General features: G+C 43.2%; 1 protein-coding gene across 1 annotated transcript in view; it reads right to left on the bottom strand.

Moving 5' to 3' along the window:
* Positions 1-25,619, bottom strand: part of SLC13A4 (solute carrier family 13 member 4) — a 49,043-nt gene extending 23,424 nt beyond the window's left edge. The window contains exons 1-6 of the mRNA XM_006114375.5: positions 24,774-25,619; positions 14,089-14,217; positions 6,634-6,770; positions 5,853-6,034; positions 1,914-1,968; positions 216-255 (exon numbers count right to left, since the gene is read on the bottom strand). Coding sequence (XP_006114437.3) covers positions 216-255; positions 1,914-1,968; positions 5,853-6,034; positions 6,634-6,770; positions 14,089-14,217; positions 24,774-24,872 — 642 coding nt within the window. The 5' untranslated portion in view covers positions 24,873-25,619. The remainder of the gene's footprint in view (positions 1-215; positions 256-1,913; positions 1,969-5,852; positions 6,035-6,633; positions 6,771-14,088; positions 14,218-24,773) is intronic.

Below are 25,619 nucleotides of genomic sequence, written 5' to 3'. Positions count from 1 at the left end.
TTTGTACTGCTTTATAATGCAGAGCTGCAGGGGCGGATATAGGGCAGGGCAAGCGGGACAGCCACCTTGGGCCCCACGCTTCAAGAAGCCCCGTGCATGCACCGTAGCAAAGGGGGGCCCCGCGAAATTGTGCTGCCTGGGCCCCGCAAAATGGTCATCTGCCCCTGCAGAGCTGAGTGTAGGTCACGTGGCATAGGGGCTATCTATCACAATACCTTAGTATGCACCAGGGAGCTGGAGTCAGTGGTTGTGGCACTAAAAACAAAGAAAGAAAAATATATTTTTAAACACATTTTTTTCCCAGCTATTCCAGAGGGCACATGTTCAGGGCAGGTAGTGGAGCACCTGAACAAGAACTAGATTCTGCTGAATTGTGAAAAGTTCAATTTATTCCAACAGCTCAAGTGACATCTTAGCTAGATACATGGGAGAGTCGCTTTGTTCCAAAGGTCTGTTTCTGGCACTATGACAATGGGATTCCACCTCCATGAAACCAACAGTGTTTACTGACAAACTTTTAATGTCATTATCCCAGTGGAGTGAATCACTGAAAAACTGAACACTTCTATTCTATTCTATATTCTTATTCCTCCCTCATTACCACAGCATCTGAGCATCTTCCAGTAACTCATTAAAGCAATGTCACAAACATCTATCTCATGTGACTTGTGGATCTTGGAGTAATGATCTTGGTCACTTCCACCACTTTATTGGACTTAACTTTTATACAGTGGAATAATCTTTTACTTCTGATTGGTTCAGTAGCTTTACCTTCCCAATATATTTCAAGCTCATCTACTTTTCTAGTTTTTTTCTATTGACATACACTACTAGTATGCCACTTTTCAGTATGGGTATGTCTACACCGCATTCCTCTTTCAAGAGAGGAATACAAATGCAGCTGAGTGAAATTGCAAATGAAGTGTGGATTTGAATTTCCTGCCCTTCATTTGCATAATCACATCCGGGCGCTATTTCAAAATACCCTATTTCGAAAAAAGAAACACTGTCCAACCCTAGACACGGTTATTTCGAAAGAAACCCCTTCTTTTGAAATTACCCTTAAACCTCATTTTATAAGGAGTAAGGGTAATTTCGAAAGAAGGGTTTTCTTTTGAAATAACCGCGTTTAGACAGCATTTCTTTTTTTGAAATAGGGTATTTCGATATAGCGCCCAGATGCGATTATGCAAATAAAGCACAGGAAATTCAAATCTGCGCTTCATTTGCAATTTCGCTCAGCTGCATTTTCATTCCTCTCTCAAAAGAGGAATGCAGTGTAGACATACCCTATGGCATAAAAGGTGGTTAATTGAATAATGCTCCATTTGGAGCCTGATGCTTTATAGCACAGGTGCATGGCAGATAACAATAAGGTAAAAGGAGAGATGCCGGAGAGGGAATTTAGGGAAAATCAGTCCCATGATAATGAGAGTGATAATGCAAAGCTTCCAAGCTACTTCACTCTAGTATCAGGATCAGTTCTAGGAGGAGAACGTAGAGCAGAGGATATCATTACTCATATCCCTCTTATTAACAAACTAGGGAAATTCAACCTACATGGAGCTACCATAAGGTAGATGAATAACTGGCTGGATAACCATTCTCAGAGAGTAGTTATCAATGGTTCACCATCATGCTTGAAGAGCATAATGGGCGGGGTTCTGTGGGCATCGGTTTTGAGACAGGTTCTGTTCAACATCAATGACTTAGATAATGACATAGAACATTTCTAAAATAGGAACATCTGTCAGCCTAAGCCCCACTTCTCACATAATCTTTTCCTGTCAAACATCTCAAATGCTCATTTGTGAGCTTCTGTTTGCCCTTTCTTTTTGCCACTCCTGTGCTCATTTCATTGCAACCTGCGTCGGTTCAAATCTCCAGTAGTGATGCCCAGGATTCATTCTTACTCCTCATTGGTGAAAATGAGTTCCACTGAGGCTTGGCCATGTTTTTCGCTGAGACCTAAAGTAATGGGTGGAGGGAAGAAAGAAAGAGAGAGAGAGAGAAGAGAGAGAGAGAGACTGTCAGAGTTGGAAGCTGAGCAGTTTTCCTTTGCTTCAATTCAGAATTATTTCCATGAACACTTTTTTCTACTCTGGGACGTAATGCAGCAAATTATTAGTAAAGGGTGGTGAAGCACTGGAGTTGCCTAGGGAGACAGTGGAATCTTCATCCTTACAGGTTTTTAAGGCCAGACTTGACAAAGCGCTGGCTAGGGTGATTTAGTTGGGGTTGGTTCTGCGTTGAGCAAGGGGTTGGACTGGATGTCCCCTTGAGGTCTCTTCCAACCCTAGTCTTCTGTGATTCCTCCCTATTTTCTTATTTATTTAACTTTGGCTAATAAAGACCTGTCAGTAACATACCGTATGTGACTACAGCTGTAGACCTTTAGTCTTAGATATGAGAGGCTATCAAGGTTGGATCTGGTCAGTACTAAGATGGAAGACCACAAATCCAAAAACAAAAGAGGGATTTTAGCTCCCAACACAGGCTCTGCAGTAGAATAGGGAGTGAAAGAGTTCCTTAGCTGGCAGATGGAGAATATCACAAGGGCCATGCCAGGGTGGAGCGGGGGCTGTAACACAGCACCATGAAGGTATTGTGTAGCTGCCCATAGGCCACAGGAACTTTGTTGTTGTGCCTTGGATCAGCTCCTTTGGCTGGCTACTTATAGTGGTGGCAGTGTAAGAGAAGGGTGGTTGTTTCAGACCCCGAGCCTCTTAAGTACACCTTTGTTTCCTTGCCTCTGGGCTGTGCCTCTGTGTGCTGGAAGCATTTCATTGCTGGATGAGGATGTTCCATTATTAATTGCCAGACAAAATATTACATCAAGATGGAATTAAGGTTGAAAGTATGTTACAGTAACTTAGGAGGTTTTTTTTTAAACCACTATTGCTATGATGTTGTAAATTAACTAAGAACCAAATATTACCAACCCTGGAAATTCAGAGTTAGAGTTATATTTAAAAGAAATCCAAACATTTCAAGGTTTGGAAATGCAGTTAAGAGATCTAATAGCCTTCCATATGCCCTGTAATGAGAGTGCTATACCTAGTCTAGTATTCCCTCCTCCACTCCCATGGATGAGACAAGTGTAACATAATCAGTTATCTTCCATAATCAGGTATGCAGATGGTCCAGAACTTTAGGTAATATTTTATGGAGGCATGGATAGTGTTTGGCCCATAATTAATATTGACTCTTGCACTTAAAGCCCCCCCCAAAAATCATTTTTGCTCCTTATTTAAAATATATTGTTTCCTTCCCCCGGTTCTAAGAATTTACAAGTAAATGTCTTAGTCTAGGGATTAAAATTAATTAAAAGTAGGACCTTTAAAAAGTTAGCAACCAATCTTAGACTTTTTATTATTCCTAATTATTTTGGTATCAGAATAACCCACTCTTTGAACTTCACGTGTAGTTAAAACTCACACATTTTCTGCATGAGCTGCACTTGATTATTATTTTTAATTATTTCATTTTATTATTTAATGTTTTTAAGATTAGTAGTCATTTCCCTTTTTATTCTTTATAACTGAAAGTTTCTCCTTCAGCAGAGGTTGAAAGACACAATGTTCAGCTAGGAAATTCCACAAAAACATCTTTCAAAACATCTTCCATCGCCCATTGTTCTAGGCAGAACTGAAGAGACAGCTGTCTTCGGTGGGTGGCCATTTTGAAAAAGCAATCTTCTCTCACTTTCACTGTTCTCAATTGTATCAAGTGCCTCTGACTCCTCAAACATGGGTAGGTGTTGCTGTGCCTTCCCAAACAGCCTAGTGTGGCCCCAACCATGCTCTGCCACTAGGGTAGGCCCCCTCCTGCTGTTCCCTGCTCTCTGCCTTGGTGGGCCTGGGCTGGCTGGCCTCCCTGCTGGAGGTAGACAGGGTGATAGGGCTAGCTGCACTATCTATCCACCTGGAGCACCAGATCCAAAGTGCTGGAGTTTGTGGCCACAGTGGGTGTGCTTGGGGCTCTTTTGGAGGGACAGGCTGATGGAAAGGAGCAGGGCCTTGCACAGAATGGGAAGGTCCAGGGGTAGCCTCCCCCAACAACTTGGTTGCCAGCTGCTCATGCCCGCAAAGCATATGTGGCCACTATCTTCTCTGAGAGCAGTTGTGGTTTGCGGCCAACTCTGTCCACATATTTATACAAGTGACATCATCACAGGACCCAATTACATAAGCCACCACATCAGAGGCTCATACAACTGCACATCCACTAATGTGAGCTATGCCATCAAGTGCCAGCAATGCCCCTCTGCCATTTATATTGGCCAAACTGGACAGTCTCTATGAGAAAGGATTAATGGACACAAATCAGATATTCGAAATGGTAACATACACAAACCTATTGGGGAACATTTTAAATTGCCCGGGCACTCACTAATAGATCTATATGTGACTATACTCTTACAAAGCAATTTAAAAAACCAGCTGGAGAGCGAAGCTGCAGAACTTGTCTTTATTTGCAAATTTGACACTTTTAAGCAAGGTTTGGACAAAGACATGAACTGGATGGGCTGCTATATTCAATACCCTATTGACATCAAAAGCTAGGTATTGGGCACTTACAGACCACTCTATTAGCCTTATTTAGCACAGACACTCTAATTGACAAGCTTTTCTTCCCCTTCTCTTTCCCTCCCCATCCACTCTTTTTCTGCTGTTTATTTGTACCTCTGGATTCCTTGCTCCATTCATCTGAAGAAGTGGGTTGTGCCCACAAAATCTACATTTTTTGTTAGTCTTTAAGGTGCTGTAGGATCATTCATTGTTTTTTAAGTTGTTCCAATGACAGCGATAGAGATGGTGGCTATTTTGGGGAGTTCTTTGTCACAGATAAACTTTCAGTTATGAGAACTAATGGCACAAAATGTGTCCATTGCACCAGGTCAACTAAACAAGTACACTAGGAAGGTGAAAAAACTAGATGTACATGTGTGTGCATGCAGGGAATGTAGAGAAGTAAAGGAAACTGGTGTGTGCGCAGAGGAACATGGAAAAGGCAGTGATCATCTGAAAGCTAAAAGGGCAGGGAAAACTGAAGCTGTTTTGTTCAGCTCCAATGAAACAAAGCAGCTGTACAGGCAGGTTAAATGACCCGTATTCTCTGGCTGTTTTGTACTATTTCCAAGTCAGGTAAAGCAGCCAGAGAGTAGCAAAGAATCTGATCTTCCAAAAGTTAGAACTAAATAATATATCTAAGCTGGATACTATATATATTTAAATCACCCGGATACATTCTCTTTGAATTTCTTGCTTAGTGTGGTTCATATATGAAAATGTTCATCAAAAAACTTGAGGAAATTCCTAGACAAAAACTATGCTGAGAGTAAATCTAGGGTAAATGTTTATACCATAGATTAATGCTAAATTATAGGGAGGTTATAAACATTTCAAAACTAAGCATTATAAACCCAGGAAATTAACAGTTTAAATGCAAAAGAAATCCAGACGTGAAGATATAGAAATGCACATGTAGAACACCTGAACAACCTTACCTGTGTCCTGCCACAGAGCCTTCAAACTTTCCATCTAGTTAGAACTCCCTGAAAGCTTGTGCATAAGCTATAATTTAAATCTGCCCTGAAGTGATGCCCTCAACTCAGCTTCCCTTCAGCCTACACAGATTCCTAATTCCACTTCTCCTGCCAGATATCCCTGAGGCTATAAAATAAATATAGCTGTACACAATATACAAAAAATCGATAACAGGGCCAAATCCTCATGTCGTATAATTCACATTGCTCCACTGGTTTCCATGGATCTATGAAGATTTACAGGAGCTGGATTTGGCCTCCAATATGTAAAAATGAAAGAAGAATTACTGAGATCTTCATATACCTATTGGCTCCCGCTCTTTAGACATGGTGTTGCCTGCAGTACCGATGACCTCAGGCTCCTCATCAGCGTACACTAATTCTTGTAGCACTGCCTCCACAATTGGCATCACCATGGCTGTGGTGGAGGTATTGGAAAGCCACATGGATAAAACGGTTGTACAGCACATAAAGCAGAGAAGTAACCTAGAATACAAGATAGAACAGCCCTCTGGGGGCACTTTTACAACTTTTTCATGCCCCCCCTTGTCCAATATTTTAATTAATTAATTAGTATTTATTTATTATTTCTCCTCTTTACTTGCAAATATATTATATTGCCTCAAGTTGAAATTCACCCCAATACAGTGGACCAGCACACTACATCATTTCAGCCCCATCTATGCCCTGACTACAAATTCATAACAAGGTGAAGACAGGAAATTCTGCATTTCATCATGAGTACTTTGTACACATCAAATAACAGTCAAGGAGGGAACAAATAGAAGAGCCCAAGGAAATGTGAGAGCACAATGAACAGAAAGAATTGGATGAAGGGATAAAAGACAAAAAAAAAAGTCAGAAAGACGGGGGGCAGAAAAATTCATAAATTTTATGGACATGAAAAGATCATCAAAGATTGACTTAAGACACCAGATTGGAAAAGTACAATGCATTACAGGAACTGACACCATATGTTTTTGAAAAGCATACTGGGCTAGATTTAATTAATATTTGCTCATTTATTTTTAAACATGATGCTAGTACCTTTTAATGTTCTAAACTATTATAAAGGATTCACTCACATGCCTGGCTTTGCTCCAGCCATCATGACCATACGCAAAGCAATCCGCTTGTGTAGGTTCCACTTTTCAACAGAAGCTGCCACACAAATCACCCCCATGAGGAGCAAAGTTGTGTTCTTGAAATACTCTGCAGCCACCTGCAGGAAAGCAAGTTGGAGATAAGCAATCACAGAATGAAGTCACTTGCAGACAGCATGTAGGGAAAGTGGAAGAAATGGAAACCCTCTGATTCAAAATACCACAACTTAATTCCTTTTCCTCTGGTGTTGATAAATTAAAATGTATCATGCAACCTTTCAGCTAGGTTTCTCAGTTTTGGAGAGGCAAAGAGAAGTTGAGAGAGGTCATGTGATTTTCTGTTAGTTTATAAAAGTTTTACTTTGTAATGTGTTAAATGTTTAGATTAAGCCCAAACTGACACATCTTCTGTGGATTCCCACCTGCCAAAACTTCCGAAGTGCTCTTTCAACCTGGGATTCTACACCTACCCACTTATTCTTAAGTCTTTATATCTTGTTTAATCATAAGGAAAGCAAGGCTAAAATACACCCACAGAAAGCTCCCAGAGACTGATCATGTGTGTGTGTGCACGTGTTTTTGTGTAAGAGAGAGAGCAAGAGATCACAAAAATCCACAGCTATTTTATACAAATAATTACACAGAAAATGCCACTGTGCTTTTGAAGAGTTTTCTGGAAATCTTGGGACAAATTTCCATCCCCTTGTGAAACAGAACAGGTTTGAATCACGATCTAATAGCAAATCTCTAGGCAAATTTAACTACGGAGTCACCACCAATGCCTGTATAATAAACCTCAACCCTCTACCGTGACACAAACTCTCTCAGTCACTTTAGGTAAGATATTTAGAGTCAAATTGTGGCCGCATTTCTCCATGAAAGGTCACAAAGGAAGCTTGTGTCAGAGTAGGAAACTGATTCTAAGTCTCCAGAGCTCCAAACTAGCACCCTAACCATTGGACCATCCTGGACCGCCCCATGATTAAAAAAAGAAAGTAAGGACACCTAAATGCTATTCCTAACTTAGCCACAGATTTCTGGTGTAAAGTCCCTAAAGTCTAAATTTTCAAAATTAGTTATCTGAAGTTAGGCATCCAAATTCATATTTCAGCATGTAAATAGGTAGACTGGGTTTCAGATATGCTATGCAACTGCAGCTTCCACTGCTAGTTCACCACTATCAAAATAATTTTCCATGCAAGGACATAGGTTGTATTTAAAAAATATGACAATAATGTAGCAGAGAAAGTTGTAGTTTTAACACATTCACTAGTTGAGGTGAACGAGTCACAGGAAATGGTTCACAACGACCAACTAACAGTTAATTTTACAACTTCTCATGTTTACACTGCGGGTATGTCTAGACTACATGATTTCATCGATGGAGCCATGTAGATTATTTTACTAGACATAGGAAAATGAAGGGGCGATTTAAATAATCGCCTCTTCATTTACATCAAAATGGCTGCTGCATTGTGCCGATCAGCTGTTTCGCAGCACAGCGCGGTAGTCTGGATGCTTCGCGGTTGACAAGGCAAGCCCTTGTCGACCGCCCCAGTAAACCTCATTCCACAAGGCATAATGGGGCGGTCGACAAGGGCTTCCCTTGTTGATTGTGGAGCATCCAGACTACCATGCTGTGCCACCAAACAGCTGATCGGCACAGCGCGGCAGCCATTTTGATATAAATGAAGAGGTGATTATTTAAATCGCCCCTTCATTTTCCTATGTCTAGTAAACTAATCTACATGGCTCCGTCGACGGAGCCATGTAGTCTAGACATACCCTGCGATTTTAAAATGCTTTAGCAATCATGTGTCAGTTAATATACTTTAAAATCATTCTCTCTCTTTTTTTTTTTTTGGTGGGGATGATCCCAAACAAGTAACATTTAAAAGAGTAGGCCAACATTTAAACCGAAGCCCAATTATAGAACCAGCAAAATGTCGGGCTAGGGTTTGAAAACACAGGGTTAAATCCTGGCCCCATTGAAATCCTTGGGAGCTGGCCATTGACTTCAAAAGAGTCAATATTTCTCTTACTGTCCTTAGCCTTGCCACACCTCATTGGTGATTATTTCATGATAATGATCCTTGCTCTCTTTTCTAAAGCATTGCTCATGAAAAGTGCTATCTTAAGTTGTAAAAAATCTTTATTTTTATTTATGTAACAAATTCCCATGATGACATAAAGAGACTTGGCCGTCACAGTTCAATGTTTGCCAACAACTTTTAAATATCACATTTTCATCTCTCTTTCCCTACTTTCTAGCTCATTAATTCTCCTCCCGCCACTCCCCCCTCCACACACACACCTAGTCCAGCATTTTTCTAATAAAAAAATTCTTAGACTGAATGAAAGGGATCTATTGAGCTAGCAACACAAGGACTCAATTGTTTCCCTTTATCCCTTTAAAAGTATTTTGGTGAAACAAAAGAATATACCACACACGCCCACACGCACACACACACACACATGGCCATGTGAGTGATATTTCGTATAAACCATGTGGCAAGACCCTGAGTTCCCTGGCAGTTCAGCAGGCCCGCCAACAGGAGTGGGGCAAAGAGGGGAATTGCTCTGAGGCCTGAAGATTCTAAAGAGCCCAGGGCTCTGGCTGTTGCTTTTGCTACTGCGGTAGCAACAGCTGCTGGAGCTGCCCACAGGCCTGTTAGAATCCCTATGGGAGCGCTGCTCCAGCCCCGCCTCTTCCTCCCGAGACTCTGCCCCTTCCAGGTGCATGGAGCTGTCCCCCGCAGCCACATTGCCCATGGGCTTAGCAATTTTGAAGGCTCCCCTGCACATCAGACTGGAAATTTTGCAACAGCATCAGCGAATACAGGGATTTTTTTTAATTTAAGCATTTGTTTTATTTTTGGGAAATGAATAAAGCAGACTGTAGAGTATTCCTGTTATTATTTAATTTAAATTAAATATTAAATTCAATTTGTAGTATGCGGCACATACATTTTTAAATAGTCAGCTGTTTTCAGTTTTTGTATTGAAAAGATGCAGCCGTTTACAAGGGGAGGGAGGAGAACTGAAGGGCCTTGTTATTGCATAGGGCACAACTGGGGTTTTTGGCAGTGGGGAAGGAGTATGAGGCAGGCTGGGTTTGTGTAATGAGTGCAAAAAGGAGGCTCAGTGTGTGTAACAAGCACAAAGCATAACCTCACAGTCTAATAAAGTAATTTTCCATGTCAACCCTTTCACCACTGATTGCAAGTTCATTATGCCACTGAGCCTACCAGGGCAGTTTACACCCTGAAGAGCAGTTTCAGACTAACTGTACACTTCACTGTAGCAGTTTACATTCAGGCCCGGTACTGCACTTAGATCATGCCTGTACTATGAGTGAGGGATATGACTCTCTGGCTTCTGTTCACATTATTTGTGCAGACAATCCCTGTGCTTCCTGTTCTAATAAGCTAACACTGATCTTCATGCTGAGAACAAGAGTAAAAGAAAAATCCTATAAAGAATGTAGATAGCATTAATGGAAATCCCCGGTCTCATAATACAAGAACAAGATGACTAATGAAAATTTAAAAAAACAAATTCGAACAGATCCAAGAGAATATTTTTTTCCTTACAACTCACAATTAACTTGTGGAACTAATGGGTATTTTTCTCCACTCTAGCTCATTTCATCTGAGGAAGTGGGTTGTGCCTCTGAAAGCTCATGATTCATTCTCTCTCTCTCTCTCTCTCTATATATATATATATTTGTTAGTCTTTAAGGTGCTGTTTTTAAAGTTACAGACTAACACAGCTACCCCTCTGAGTCATTGACACGAGACATCACTGAAGTTAAGTTTAGATGGATTTGTCAAACAAATTAGACATTTATATAGGTAACAATAATTAGTTATAATAGTAAATATTACTAGCAGTTTTGGAAGACATAGATATCCTCCTGCTTCAGGGATCAGAGGGTACGTCTAGCCTACAGGCTTTTGTTGACAGAGGCTTTGTCGACAGATACTGTCAACAAAGAGCGTCTAGACTACATCCAGTTCTGTCGACAAAGCAAGCTGCTTTGTTGACATGAGAGGATGTGTCTAAACTACATGGCTCCGTCGATGAAGCCATGTAGATTAGGCTGATCGGCAAAGGGAAATGAAGCCGTGATTTAAATAATCGCGGCTTCATTTAAATGTAAATGGCTGCCGCGCTGAGCCGACAAACAGCTGAACAGCTGTTTGTCGGCTCAGTGCGCTAGACTGGACGCTCCTGTGCTGATCTGAAAGCCCTTTATCGACCTCCCTGTTATGCCTCGTAAGATGAGGTTTACCGGGGAGGTCGATAAAGGGCTTTCATGTCGGCAGGGGAGCATCCAGACTGTTCCGATCTGCTGACAAACAGCTGATCGGCAGAGCGGGCAGCCATTTAAATTTAAATGAAGCCGCGATTATTTAAATCGCGGCTTCATTTCCCTTTGCTGAACAAACAAATCTACATGGCTCCGTCGACGGAGCCATGTAGTTTAGACATACCCAGAGTGTAGACACAAATGACAGTGTAGATGCAATAATGCCTTCTGTTGACAAAAGGCATTATTCCTCGTAGAATGAGGTTTACCACCATCGACAAAACTGTTGACGTTATGTTGACAGAACTCAGCGGTAGTGTGGACTCAGGTATAGTTTTGTTGACAAAAGTCCACTTTTGTCGACAAAACCCTGTAGTCTAGACACACCCAGACTGAGGTTTAGGAGGAGGTTTCCTTGGGAGTTATCCATAGTTACCTACTACGAAGCTTCTCCCACATTTCTCTAAAGCAGTTGGTACCAAGAATTGTTGGTGATAGAAAACTGCACTAGCTGGACCAATCATCTGTGGCCATTCCTATGTTTCCGTGTATGATGGAATGCACCCCTGTATTCGCACAATAATAATATTTATACAGAATATGCCTTGTAAGGAATAATTTGAAAAGTAATAAATTGCCAGTCAATAATATAATGATCAAATATATGTAACAACATTATGTACACAGTAATGAACATAAACTGAAATCATAACTGAAGTGTGTTTACCAGACAGGTCTGGCAAGTGTCTTTGTTTCTCAAAGACAAAGGACAAATTGAAACCCAGCCAAGGTATTATCAAAGCTGATGGGACAGAGCCTATCAGAGCCTCTCTTTGGTAAGCAGAGAGGACAGGAACATAAGTCTTCATCTTAGCAAAGAGCAGCAAAAAACCTTCGCCGTACCATCAGTGTTCTCTCTCATTTTTTCCAGCCCTCAGTGGAATGATTTTTTCTTACTGTGAAGGTGATGTGCAACATGTCACCTTCATATTGGTGCACATGACAAAATTCATGTGGTGGGAGTGGGGCCAAGAGGTTCTGAGTGTGGGAGGGGAATCAGGTTTGGGGCAGACGGTTGGCGTGCAGGAATATGAGGGCTCCCGCTGAGGATGCAGGCTCTAGGATGAGGGTGGGTTTGAGGGACTCAGGGCTGGGACCTTTACCCTACCATTGGAAAAGTTGCAGCTGCCAGAATTTTGTGTCTGAAACTGATTCCAAGTCAGGAATTCTTATGGTTTTTATTTTAAGTTTTAAAATTAGTATTGTTAATTAAGTAAAAGGGTGTGATGATTGTTTTGTTTAAATTGTAATTTGATGTTCCTGCTTAAATATTCATATTGTGTCTGTGCAACAATGAGATCAATTCTGTTTTGTGTGTGTGAATGAGGAACGTGTGTTAGAAGCTAAATGTGAAGGCCATCAACAGACCAGATGTTTCAAAGAAAAGATGAGGTTAGATGTAAAAGCGGCAGGAGATGCTGTGTACCTCTATTGAGATGTGGATGAAGGGCAGATTGATGACTCTAAAAGATAAGGCGAGCACCTATCGGTTGGGACAAGATAGCTGGACATGAGAAGAACAACTTAAGAAAACAAGCACTCATCAAATGGCGATTGATTACAGCATGACAGTGCAAAATGTGCTGATCCCAGTAAAGGAAAACTGCTATAAAAAGGAGCTGCTTCCCCATAATTTTTGGGTACATCCTGCCAACATAGGAGCACTGGTCCAGAGCGATAGAGCTCTGCTCCTATCAGCGATCAATCTGGATGGCCACTGGAAAGACGTGGACTGTGAACTGGTAAATATAACATCAATTGGTGGGACTGTATGTGTGTGTGTCTATATAAGCATATGTTAACTGCTTTACTATTGTATTCTTAATAAACATGGCATATTGCATTTTCCCCTATAAAGATCCTGTGTTCTTCTTACAAGCATAACAGAGGTGGTTCCAAGTTTGGTGAAGGGCTCAGAGTGGGGCAGGAGGTTGGGATTTGGGATTATCCAGATGGTTCCATGATGGGGATGGCAACGAGGCGCTCCTTTCCCCTGGCCATGGCAGCTCAGTGCTGGGGTTGGCAAGAAGGGGCTTTCCTCCATTGGCCACTGCAGCTTCAGGGCTGGGAGAGAGATCTGGGCACCTGCATGGGGCTTAATGGGAATCTGCGTGGCTGCATAGTTTAGGGGAAACTTAGCCTACTAGACTCCATGGCTCTTTGCTCTCAGCTGGAAAGAAGTTAACCTAGAGGTCACTCTCAGGAAGATGCATGTCAAAGGGTGACTGAACTATAAAAGTGGGGGAAAAGCACCCCAAGTTCTTGTTCCCTTTCCAGCTCTCTTTGCCACCTAAGATGACAAAAGAAACCTAGCCTATGGGCTTTGGGTCCTAGCCTATGAGGTTAGTCAGCAGTGTCCTAAAAACGTGCAAGAACTTTGCCTTGGACCAAGTCTAGTGTTTTTAATTCTAGACAGCATTTTAGTTTTGTTTTTCTTGTAACTGTTTCTGACTGCAATGCCTCATCCATTGCACTCACTAATATTTTATTTTTTATTGTAAAATAAACTTATCTTATTCTTTAATGAAATCTAATCCAGTGTTGTGAATTGTTTGGGTAACTTCATTTAGGGTAGCAAATTGTTCTGTATTGATCCCCTTCAAGGGGCCACAGGCCTAATATATCTGGATTGTCCATATTTTGGGGGGAAATTCAGGACTGGGAGTATGTAGAGGGTCACCCTGCAAATAGCAACCAAGGCTGGTGGAAGCCAGTGTGTGATTGGTATTTGCTGAGAGGCTGCTGGCTTCAAAGCAGATGGTCCAGGGCTATGGGAATACAGACACTTTGGGTGTAGCCTACATGCTGGTAGGCTAATTGTGAGTAATCCAGGATGGAAGCTACAGCAGCATTGTGAGACATCCAAGGTTGCAGGGCAGGGGTGATACAACACCACGTGGGTCCGGATTGTATTTGGGAATGTCAGACTATGTTCCTTCTATAGGCAGCTGGTTAGCCTACTTTTTACAGGTTTAGGCGCTTAGCTGCCATTTTAGCCCCGTTGCTCTCCTGTTTGCTGCAAACAGTCAACAGAGTCAGAAGTGATAGAATACACTTTGGGTTACCTCACTGGACTTCATGACTCCAAAGAGTGGGTAGAGGAAAGCAGGAACTAGGGCTGCAGCTCCGAGCGGTACCGCTTCTGAGACCCAGTACACAGCTGTCACGATCAGCACATAAGCACATGAGCATTCCTGAGGGGAGAAATCACTGAGGTTAGACATCACTCAAACCACCTCTGCTGTATCAGCCTTTGCAAATATGTCCAGAGAATGGGCCCAGCCCACAGGTGATTAGATCACAATGTTGTCTATGGGGACTGCATTAAGGGGACTTCCCAAATGGCCAGCTGGCTGGGACTAAATTGAGTGCTACCCCTAGGGGATTAGAGAAATTCCAAAAGACAGCAGGATGCTCATAAGAGTTTAAGAACGATAGCAATGGCAACGGATGAGGAAAACACCTGGGATGAAAAAGAAGCACATATTGAAGAGGTTACACAGTTTCTTAAATCACTTCAATTTTAAATATATAATTTTGATCATTTGCTTTTACTGAATGGTCACTTCGCATTGCTACCAATTAAACAACTCCCTCCGTCTCCAGACTGTATTTCCAGTTCTCAAATGCATGTGCCATGATCTGTAAATATTAAAATGAATCTTTGATTTCTTCCACTCTAATCCGGTCTAGTCTGGGCACACAAATTGGTGTATTCTGCCAGTCGTGACAGATTGTAACTATGATGAACTCTGTACAGGGCTTTGAGAAAACATCTCTGTTTCTTAATTCAGCCAGATCCCAGACTGTGGAATAGTGAAATCTTAGGATCGAGAGTTTAGCATTTGAACAAGTGTTATACTAAGGTTAAGAAAAAAATAAAATATATATGGGTATGTCTACACTACAAAGTTAATTCGAACTAACGGACGTTAGTTCGAATTAACTTTGATAGGCGCAACACTAGCGCTCCGCTAGTTCGAACTTAATTCGAACTAGCGGAGCGCTTAGTTCGAACTAGGTAAACCTCATTCTATGAGGACTAAGCCTAGTTCGAACTTACTAGTTCGAATGAAGGGGTGTGTAGCCCCTTAATTCGAACTAGTGGGAGGCTAGCCCTCCCCAGCTTTCCCTGGTGGCCACTCTGGCCAACACCAGGGAAACTCTATTGCCCCCCACCCGGCCCCGGACCCCTTAAAGGGGCACGGTCTGGCTACGGTGCCCGTGCCAGGTGCAAGCCTGCCAGCACCCAGCCAGCAGACCCTGCACCTGGCACGGCTCGAACCAGCCACCCGATGCCCCCCAGCCCTCCCCCTCTTCCCGGGACCAGGCTGGTGGCTCCCGGGAGCTTGCCCGGGACCGCAAGAGGCGAGAACCCACCTGGTCTAGTGCGGACATCGTGGACCTCATCCACGACCTCCGCACTAGGCACATGAAAGTGGCCATCTAGGGCAGGAGAGCTGCCAGCCTGGCCACCCAGGAGCAGGTGTGCATGAAAATCAAGGTGGTCCAGTGAGACCCCCGACCCTGAGCTCTGAGCTTACAATGGCCATCCTGGGTCAGACCAAAGGTCCATCTAGCCCAGTAGCCTGTCTGCCTACAGCGGCCAACCCTAGGGACCCTGGAGGGGATGGACCGAAGCCAGTGACCAAGCCATTTGTCTCATGCCATCCCTCTCCAGCCTTCCACAAACTTTGGGCAGGGACACCACTCCTACCCCCTGGCTAATACCACTCCATGGACCCAACCTCCATCACTTTATCTCACTTCTCTTTAAACTCTGTTCTAGTTGTAGCCTTCACAGCCTCCTGCAGCAAGGAGTTCCACAGGTTGACTCTTTGCTTTGTGAAGAACAACTTTCTGTTTCTAGTTTGAAGCCTGCTACCCATTCCTTTCCTTTGGTGTCCTCTAGTCCTTCTATTATGGGAACTAGTGAAGAACTTTTCTTTATGCACCCTCTCCACCCCACTCATGCTTTTATAGACCTCTATCCCATTCCCCCTCAGTCTCCTCTTTTCTAAACTGAAAAGTCCCAGTCTCTTTAGCCTCTCTTCATATGGGACCTGTTCCAAACCTCTGATCATTTTAGTTGCCCTCCCCTCTCCCACCCTCTCTCTTCCCCTCTCCCACCTCCTTTTCCCAGTCTCCCCCAGTTTTGTTCAATAAAGAGAGATTCTATTTTTGACCACACGTTTTCTTTATTTTGTATATCAGGAAGGGGGGCTAGGGAAGGGTAAGTGGAAGGAGATGAGGGAGGAATGGGGTACGAGCCCCCGATGGGGAGGACTGGGCTGGCTCTGTGGGCTTCTGGGGGTGGAAGCTCTCCTGCAGCCCCCCAATTGCCCCCTCTCCCCAGATGGCAGCCTGCGGCAAGTGCAGCCGGGCTGATGGCTGAGTGGTGTGATGTGCCCAGTGTGGGCACTCTGGGCAATCCAAGCCAGGACTGCTTTGCAAGCGGGGCACCCCTTAGAACTGTGTGTCCGGGGTGGGTGTCGGGACCCTTTAAGCGCAGCCCTCGGCTAGCCTGAGGCAGCAGCTCCACGCTCTAAGTCCTCCTCTGATGCCCTGCCGGCACTGCTTCCGGCCATCCTTAAGCCCGGTTTAGGGTCCACTTAATGTGGACATGCTAGTTCGAATTAGCAAAACGCTAATTCGAACTAGTTTTTTAGTCTGGATGCGTTAGTTTGAATTAGCTTAGTTCGAATTAACTAATTTGAACTAAGTTAGTTCGAATTAGTGCTGTCGTGTAGACATACCCAGAGTGTGTTATGCAATCATAGCAGTACTCCTGTGACCCAGACTTTCCAATGAAATTATAAAGCTATAGCAGAGCAATCTGGATCTGTATTTGTCTAATGGCATCTTGGGTACTATTATTCAACTCAATTGTTGGTTTTACTATTTATATTTCAGTTACTTTAATATTCTTTGTTATCTTAATTGTGAATGTCTAATGCCACGTTTCAGAAATAAGGGTTAAAACCAGGTCAATGATAGCCAATTTAAACCTAAGGAACTGAAGAAGATCTGGCAGAAGATTTTAAATAAATAGAAGCAATGACAGATAATAATCTGTGTAAACATTTTCTTTGGGCTGTGTTCTGGATGGTATGATATGCTGAACTACAGAAAAAAAACACTTGAGAATGGATCATAAGTAGAGTACAGGGAGTACTGACAACAGATATTCACATTAATTAGAATAAAAACTGCTAGTCCGTTTAAAGGGTATTCGAGTCTCCTTTTATTTGTTTTCCGTTACCTTTTTCAGCAAAGGATTTATTGTGTACAAAAATTATTGTAGAAAAGAAAGTGTTAGAAATGCTCATCAATTAACACAATAATTCATGCTGGAAGAGTTTATGCAACTTCTGAAAACTCTTTGTTGTTTTGGGAGTCATCGAATCCAGGAACAGTAACAACGCAATAAAATGTAAGTGACAAATCACACAGGAAATTATGAGTCGTGAACACTACAAGCAATAGTCCGTGATTATTATATAAGAAATACAAAGAGTGAAATATTTTCATACAAACTTTCCAATGAATAATTTTTAATAATGAACATGGCAAGATTCATAGCTGATGCAAATGATCAGAGCACCTTTAATTTCCATAGAGCTATCAGTTTAGACCAGCTAAGGATCTGGCTCCCAATTTGTGAAAATTGACATCTGTTTGAAAATAATTCATGAACAGAGAAAGGGGCTAAATTTGTTCAGCTGTGGGCAGGAAATATTCCCAGAACTTCAAGCATAACTCACTGAGACTAAGGTAAGCTCTGCTGAATGTCACAGAGAGTAAAGACAGAGACATCTATTCATAGGCGACAAGTTATATGGGCCTTTGGTGTCTGTGCTCCACCAATATTCAGAGCACAGAGATCTGGCTCTACCAATGTTTGGGAATCTCCCCTGGTCCCACCCACCATCCCACCCACCTCCCCCGGACCATCTCTGTGCCCTGGGTAGGGGCTGGCTGCCAACCCCTCCTTCCCCATTCTCCTCCTTTAGCAGGGACCATAAGTCCCTCCACCTAGAGAAGCCCTGAACGACTCCCTCCCCTGCTCCTCCTGCTGTTCAGAAGAGCCCCAGGGCAGATGTAACCTTGCTGACCCAGCATTTTCTGGGTAAAAGCTACAGCATCTCTTGATTCAAAGGCCAGGTCTACGCTAAGGGGCAAAGTTTAACTAAGGTACACAACTCCAGCCATGTGAATAGCATAGCTGGGGTTGACATATTTTAGTTTGTCTTATCATGGCCTCCCCACTGTGAGAGGTCGATGGGAGAAACTCTTCTATCAATGCCCCTTACTCCTCATGAGCCAGTGGAGTACCAGAGTTGATGGAGGCACCATCAGCAGTCAATTTAGTGCATCCTTTCTAGACCTGCTAAATTGACCCCCTGGGAGGTCGACTTCTGCAGCATCAATCTCTCGGTAAGCGTAGACAAAGCCAAAGATACTTCTGATATGCCCCTACTCTGTGCAGCATCTACTCTGCCGCCTCAGCCATCTTTGCACCTGCATGGGGCACATCAAAAGCATCTTAGAATCAAGAAACGCTTTTCCCCAGAGCAGGCAGAGCTACTATGACAGTGGCTAGGGCCCCGGTCCCTTTTAAATCACCTGGGCCCCTGGGTAATTGCCCCCCTTTACTCCTCAGTCTGTGGGCCTGGCTGCTGAGGAGGCTGCTGCATGGGGGGGCCCTCCGTCAGAGCTCATTGCTGCCTGTGGTCCCAGCCCTGAGGCAGCCTGCCTGCACCCCAAACTCCTCATCTCTGGCCCCATCTCAGACCCCCACACACCGACCCTCTGCTCCAGCCCTAAGCACACTACTGCTCCCTGAACCCCTCATCCCCTCTCCAACCTTCCTCACCTCTGCACCCCAGCCCTGAGGCCCCTTCCCCATCCATCAGCCCATCCCCCAAACCTGCACACCCAGCCAGATCTCTCACTCTTCAACCCTCTGCTACACCCCGGACTCCTCCTGTACCATGAACCCCTCATCCCTGACTTCATCCCAGAGTCCATACCCCCAGCTAGAGCCCCCACCCCTATTCCCATCCCCTGCCCAACTCCTGAGTAGCCTCCTTCACCATGAACCCCTCATTCTTGGGCCCACCCCACAGCCCCCATCCTTTCATCAATTTACAAGGGAAGTGTGGGTGTAGGGTGCAGGACTTGGACCCATTCTGGGCACAACCAAAAATTATATAACCCTGCAACCCATGCATCTGTTTGAACAATAAGATGGAAGGCTGTGGTAAATTTTCTGGGTAGCCTAGAAAAAGTAATTACAGGGTGTTACACCAGCTATCGCCAATGCTACAACTGCACACATCAAATTGTTGCCAATTCTCTCTATCCTAGACCCTTAAACAGCAATGAGTTCTGTAAAATTAAGGGTTGGTGTGTTTTTTTCTTTTCCTTGGTAGCGCTACTCCATAATTAAAACTGAAATTTGTGAGGAGTCATGAGTTTGCGACTCATGAGTGCGATAGTTTCGGCTAGAGCTAGCCATCATGCAGGTTCCCAAACATGGATAAGAGCATCCCCCTCTTGCCACATACTCACTGATCTCTCTCTGAAAACACATACACACACACATACACACAGGTTTGAATTTCAGAAAAACACTGCCTTCCCACCCATTGATCTCAAACGGTTGGCACCGGGCCAGAAAGTAAGCTATAGATCAGGGGTAAGGAACCTTTTCTGGGTTTGGAATCGCTGACCCATAGAAAAATCAGTTGGGGGCCGCACACAGGTGAGAACCAAAAACATTTTAAAAAACCCCCAACAACCTATTGATGTGGTCCCCGACTGAGAAGGAGAAAGACACTCTCCACATTCCCCTTTCACACCAGTGCCTCAGGGGGCCTGGGCTAGTAGATTTTTTTTTCAGCCTCCTCCTCCCCCCCCCCAAGGCTCTGCGGTGGAGCCAAAACTGAGGGGTTCAGAGTGTGGGAGACAGCTGCTGGGAAGCAAGCTTGAGGTGTGAGGTCTGGGTAGGAGAGATGATGCAGGGAGAATGGGAGGGTGGAGGAGTGGAGTGGAGGTGCAGGTTCTGGGAAGGAAGGAGGATGCAGGAGAGGCCTGGGGATAAAGCATCTGCTTGGGAGGTAAGGTTCAGGAGTGAAGTGCAGGTGGGAGAGTTTGGGCAGGATGGATGGGTGGGGTGCAGAGCTGGAGCAGCAATACTGACTCCCTCATGCGGGGGGATGGGGATCCTGAGCTTTGTGGGCTGGATCCAGGCAAGCTGGGGGCGCTATCTGGCCCCCAGGCCTTAAGTTCCCTACCCCTGTATAGATAGTGACATCCTTAATGGTACATTTCCCAGTGATAGCAGGTTTAGGAAGGGTCATTTGTCACTTTTGCTTGTTAAAATATTGTCAGGCAGGATAGTAGCAGGAAACCTAGGATTAAGTCTAGAAAAAGAGAGCGGGGGTGCCGAGGAAGGATATCTGGGAGTGAAGAAAGACCAACATACAGTTTGTGGTATTCATAACCCATGTTATATAGAATAATGTCCTGAAAAGGCTCAGTCTGTAGCTAACCTGAAATGTTCTTTTTTAAATTGTGCCAAAGTCAGACAAAATTCCATGGGTGTTAACAAAATGTTCACGCTGGGATATGGCTCACTGTAAATATTAGCTATGTAGACAGATGCAAGATATCCTTTGTTCAGGTGGCAATCCTCTTGTTTGTCTCTTTTTTCGAAACGAAAGCATGAATAATGAGATACAAATCTTATGGAAACATACATCTGACTTATTTGATGTGCAAGTGTCTGAATTTGAAATTCTTGATTAGCTTCAGAGTGTTCCCTTTAGAAAGTGTTGTAGCCGCTTCATCCTACACAAAATGAAGAGCAGACTGACAGAGCAAAGACTGTGTGAAACAGAGACTCGGCCCACTTTCTGTAAGTCATGGAGACAAGCTAAATATAAGTGTAAGCCAGAGTTACATGCACAATCCATTTAATGACATTAACCTAGAAGGCAATGATTTGTCAGCCACAACACCACATACTTGTAGACTTTATAGTCAATCTTTGAGAGACACCCAGGAGAAGGATCCCATTTGCAGTCGGTGTAGAGTTTGCTTCAATCCCTGCAGCATGCCCCTTCGTGGCACAATGTGGTGCTGCAGGCATGCTACCTAGATTACCACCATTGGTGCTGCAACTAGATGATGTGGAGACACTGAAGTGGTTCCCACCATACACAGAGTTTACAGTTTGGTTTGACGGCTCTCAGCACCCCCATTACACAAATTGTTCTAGAACCCCATTGTCACTCTCAGCTCCCCCTTGCTTCTCTCAACTAGTTTGTTCACACCTTGAAGTCACTTTCCCTTTCCTGGCATCCAATTTCTCGAGTTTTTATAAATACGCGGTTTCCTTTGGTCTTTCAGGGTCAAATCCTTCTCCCTGGTTCAAGGAATGGACAGACCTCCTATGAAGGCTATGCAGTGCTTCTCCCTTGTTAAGGGACTTCACAGCCATGCTGAAATGGCTCAAATCAGCTTCGCCAGCCCACCAGCAGGCAGGTTCTAGTGTTCCTGCTCTAGCACCTCAACTCCTATGGCTCTTCAGAGGCTTCTGTTTTTATCACCACCTCAAAAAGCCTGATATTAGCCACACGATCTGCCTGTCATCTGCTGATTTTCTTCACCTAGGGAGGTGATCTAAGTGTGCCACAGCTGGGGTTAGACCTAGCACCGATTGAAAGATCAGTCACCCTTTGACACAGTCTCATTGAAAAGCTCACATAGGCCCTGATCCAAAGACTTTCAGGGACTTCAGCATGCTTTGGCTCAGGCCTATAGATTAAGTGGGGGTAGAACTGCAGCCTTGGAAATACTGGAACTGCTTACAAGTCAAAAGTCTGGTGACCAGGTTGATCTGCATGTTGATATTGATTCACACCTGTGATGTGGCAGTGACAGGAGTTAAAATGTGGAGCAACGATAAGAACATATGAACGGCCATATTGGGTCAGACCAAAGGTCCATCTAGCCCATGGTATGTCTGGACTGCAAAGAAAAGTTGGAAAAAGCTAGACAAATTGTGACCCACACTTTACATATCTTTTTCAGCTTTTCTTTCAGAAGAGGCTTTTCCGAAATTTGGCCCATCTACATGGGGCCAAATTTCAGAAAAAACTTCCTCTTTTGGCACATCCCTTATGCCTCATAGAACAAGATTTACAGGAATGGTAAAAGAACGTTTCCACTTTTCTGATTTTTTTTTCGGAAAAGCGGACACGTTCCTTGGACCCAACATAGCTTTTCCGGGATACCAGAGGTATCCCGGAAAAGCTCTGCAGTCTAGACATAGCCCCAGTATCCTGTCTTCTGACACTGGCCAATGCCAGGTGCCCCCAGAAGGAATGAACAGGACAGGGAATCAGCAAGTGAACCTGTTCCTGTTGCCCATTCCCAACTTCTGACAAACAGAGGCTAGGGACACACCATTCCTACCCATCCTCACTAACAGCCATTGATGGACCTAACCTACATGAATACATCTAGTTCTTTTTTGAACCCTGTTAAAGTCCTGGTTTTCACAACATCAGGATCTTTTGTATCTCTTGTATCTATAAGGAAAAAATATTGTAAGATACTTAATTTATACACTAAGCACATTTTTATAATTTTCTTTATTTTTCCTCTCCATTGCTTATAAGTACATTTAGGAGCTTAAAAAAAATCTGACGACAACTTTCTCTCTTTCCCTTTAACAGTTATTGACTTTTTCATTTTGTTTGTCATAGAACATAAAATTAACACAACTCTATTTGTTTACTCCCTAGTTTGTGCAGCCCCAGCATTGACTACAAGAGCAATATAGACTTATATGATATGGGGAATGAAGCTGCATAAACCCAGGGAGCCATTTAATGTAGTTCTGAAATGTTTATTATTCTTCAGAAGAAAGGCATTGTGTTTGTGTAAGTCCTATGTGAGAAACAGTGACCATCTTGGTGGAAGAGTGCTATACTTTGCTTACGGTAAATGTGTAAAATCGTAAGGATTTTCTTTGCCAGAAATAATTTTATTCCGATATGTTGATTCTAAACTATTTCCACTTTCAAAATATGTGATATAATTTTGACACATAAATAAAGAAGACCTTTGTATGGCTTCAAAAAAGTTGAATCTATAACAGCGTGGGGGAAGGATAAGTGCTGATGTTTTTTGCTGTTTTAATGTGTATCCTCAATTTCCAAACAAAAACAAAAGAAAGCCCATTTTCGCAGAAAACAGAGTAGTAGGTGCATGGGGAGAAAAGTGTCCACAATAACTGCTGTGTGATAATCTCTGTTGAAGGCTTAATCAGCTTCTGTAGCAGCTTGAGCTATTTATTCTGCAACTGCTGTAACACGGCTGGTTTCTCTGAGAAACATGCTAATCTTCTCCATTTAACTTGCATTTATTGATTTATTTATTGGTAACCAGAGTGACTAATACCAAAGTGGGGTTGTGTCAATAGGGTGTTAAGTGTTTTTGCCCCTTCCTTTCTCCTCATGCAACCCAAGGGGGCTGGTACATCCATAGCCTCAGAGGAGAGGCCTGGAACAGAGAATTGGGAAGCAGAATGCAAGTGGAGTGGGAGAGAAATGAAATGACTCTGGTTCCACTGACACCATCTCAGTTATCCCGCGGGGCAGAAGAAAGGCCAGACTGCAGGCAGCCATATTACAAGCCCTAGCTAAAGATAATAATTAAGTTTTTCACCCTTAAGACTCTTCCCTTTTAGGACCTCAAAGCATTTTACAAACATGAATGAAATAGCCTCCCACCAACCCTACGAGGTAGGAAGGCATTTCCCTATTGTGTGGATGGGGAAAATGAGGCAAGAGTTTTAAAAGTTACAGGGGCCAGATTTTTTGAGTGTCCAGTTTGAGAGAGCTTGAAAAGGCTTGTTTGTCAGAGCACGAGTGCTCAGAGCCAGGTCCCTCTCAGGTCGGATACCCAAACTCAAGAGACTTGAAAATCTTGGGCTTGCGCTAGATCATACTGATCAGTGGCAGGAATTTAAACTACCTCAGGAAGTCCAAGGCAGAGTCAAGAATAAAAAGCAGATTCCTCATTGCCCAACCACAATTCCTTCCTTTTGTTCTGTTGTGCCTTTCTCTGAGCCTTCGGCTATTGGCTTCTGCCAGAAATGTAATTGCTAGACTAGAGAAACAAAGGTTTGATGTGTAAAGGCAAATGCTGTGCATGTTCCTATATATCTATCACTGAATCCTGGTTCTGTTCTTTACAAAATATTTACAGATGTCCTATATAAACTCAGTCTAATTTGAAAGTCCCCAGACAACCACTTGCCATTTTGAGCCTCGTGACTCCTGATAATAATTATTTTAAAGAATTCTTGTTCAAGATAATTCCATGTACTGAAATACAAAGTCTGTATTTTTGTCATGTTCTTAAAAAAGCATTTGATACATTTGTCTGAAAACAGGATCTTTTTCAGCTTCAGCACTGATTTCCCACCTTGGCTTGTGACATCATAGTTGGCTGCTGTGGGGACTACTACTCTTGCTTCTAAATAAATCATATTTCTAAATTCTACAAAGGAGCATCAGCTCATTGCCCAGGAAGAATAATTTGCTCTTTCACCCCCCTCTCCTCATTTTCCTGCAGTACACCTGTCCAGCCTGGTGACCCTGCATCTCACCATCACTCTCTTTGCCCATCTGCTTTGTAAGCTTCAATAAAAAGGAAACAGTAATGTACTTACACTACTGGGGTATAAGAGTGGTAGAGGAAGCAGCAGAAGTGGAATGAGGACAACCAGCAGCAGGTTTCTGGCCCTGAGGAGCTCCTTTATCAGTGCCATAATGCTTCTCTTCCTGGTTGCTCTGCTTCTTGGTTGTGTCTTTGTTTTTCCCAGATGCTCTACTTCAGCTCCAGGTCCTTCTTCAGCTTTGCACTGTCAACTTCTTTCCCTCCCCTCCCACCACCACTCCTGAAATTTCTTTGTTAATAGATTTATTCTTTTCCTTTGATCTGTTTTAAAGAAATGCTATCAATGTTGCTAACCTTTTTCGGGTTTATGTAGGGCTTACTAGTATATCCTTAGGATTGTCACACCATAATCCAAAGAGGTTTGCAAGCTGGAGCATAGTGGTCTTTTTGGTGTTGATGTTTTATTCAGAATCAGGGAAGTTTCTGCATTGCCTTCTGATCCCTGTTTTATAAAGCCTCTGCCCCTTCCATCATCTGGTTTTCAGTGATGTAAGTCTTGCTTTTGGTAAACCAGTTTTTATACCTCCATAGCCACTCACGGTTATACTCTAAAGTCTCTCTTTTCTCTGCTCATTAATACTATTGCCCAAGTTTTCCAACACTGGATTTATTTTCTTCCTTGGAAATTATTAGAAGCGACTCTTTAGAGTTTAAATCCCCGAAGAAAACATGCAGTATTTTTAAAAGTTTTCCTCTTTTGATGGTGTGCTCTGTTCAGATTTCTTCCTTCTAATTTTCTTTTCAACTTTGAGTTTACCTTTCCCCTACTTTTTCTTCAGCCTGGAATTCGCAGGGCAGCACTTCTTGGAAAGATTATCCTCACTCTCAAGATAAAAAA

Source organism: Pelodiscus sinensis, chromosome 1 (genome assembly GCF_052426305.1).
Source record: "Pelodiscus sinensis isolate ZL-2025 chromosome 1, ASM5242630v1, whole genome shotgun sequence".
In the NCBI taxonomy this organism is placed as follows: domain Eukaryota; kingdom Metazoa; phylum Chordata; order Testudines; family Trionychidae; genus Pelodiscus; species Pelodiscus sinensis.
Note: the sequence above shows the minus strand (reverse complement) of the source record. Positions and strands in the feature narration are given on the sequence as shown.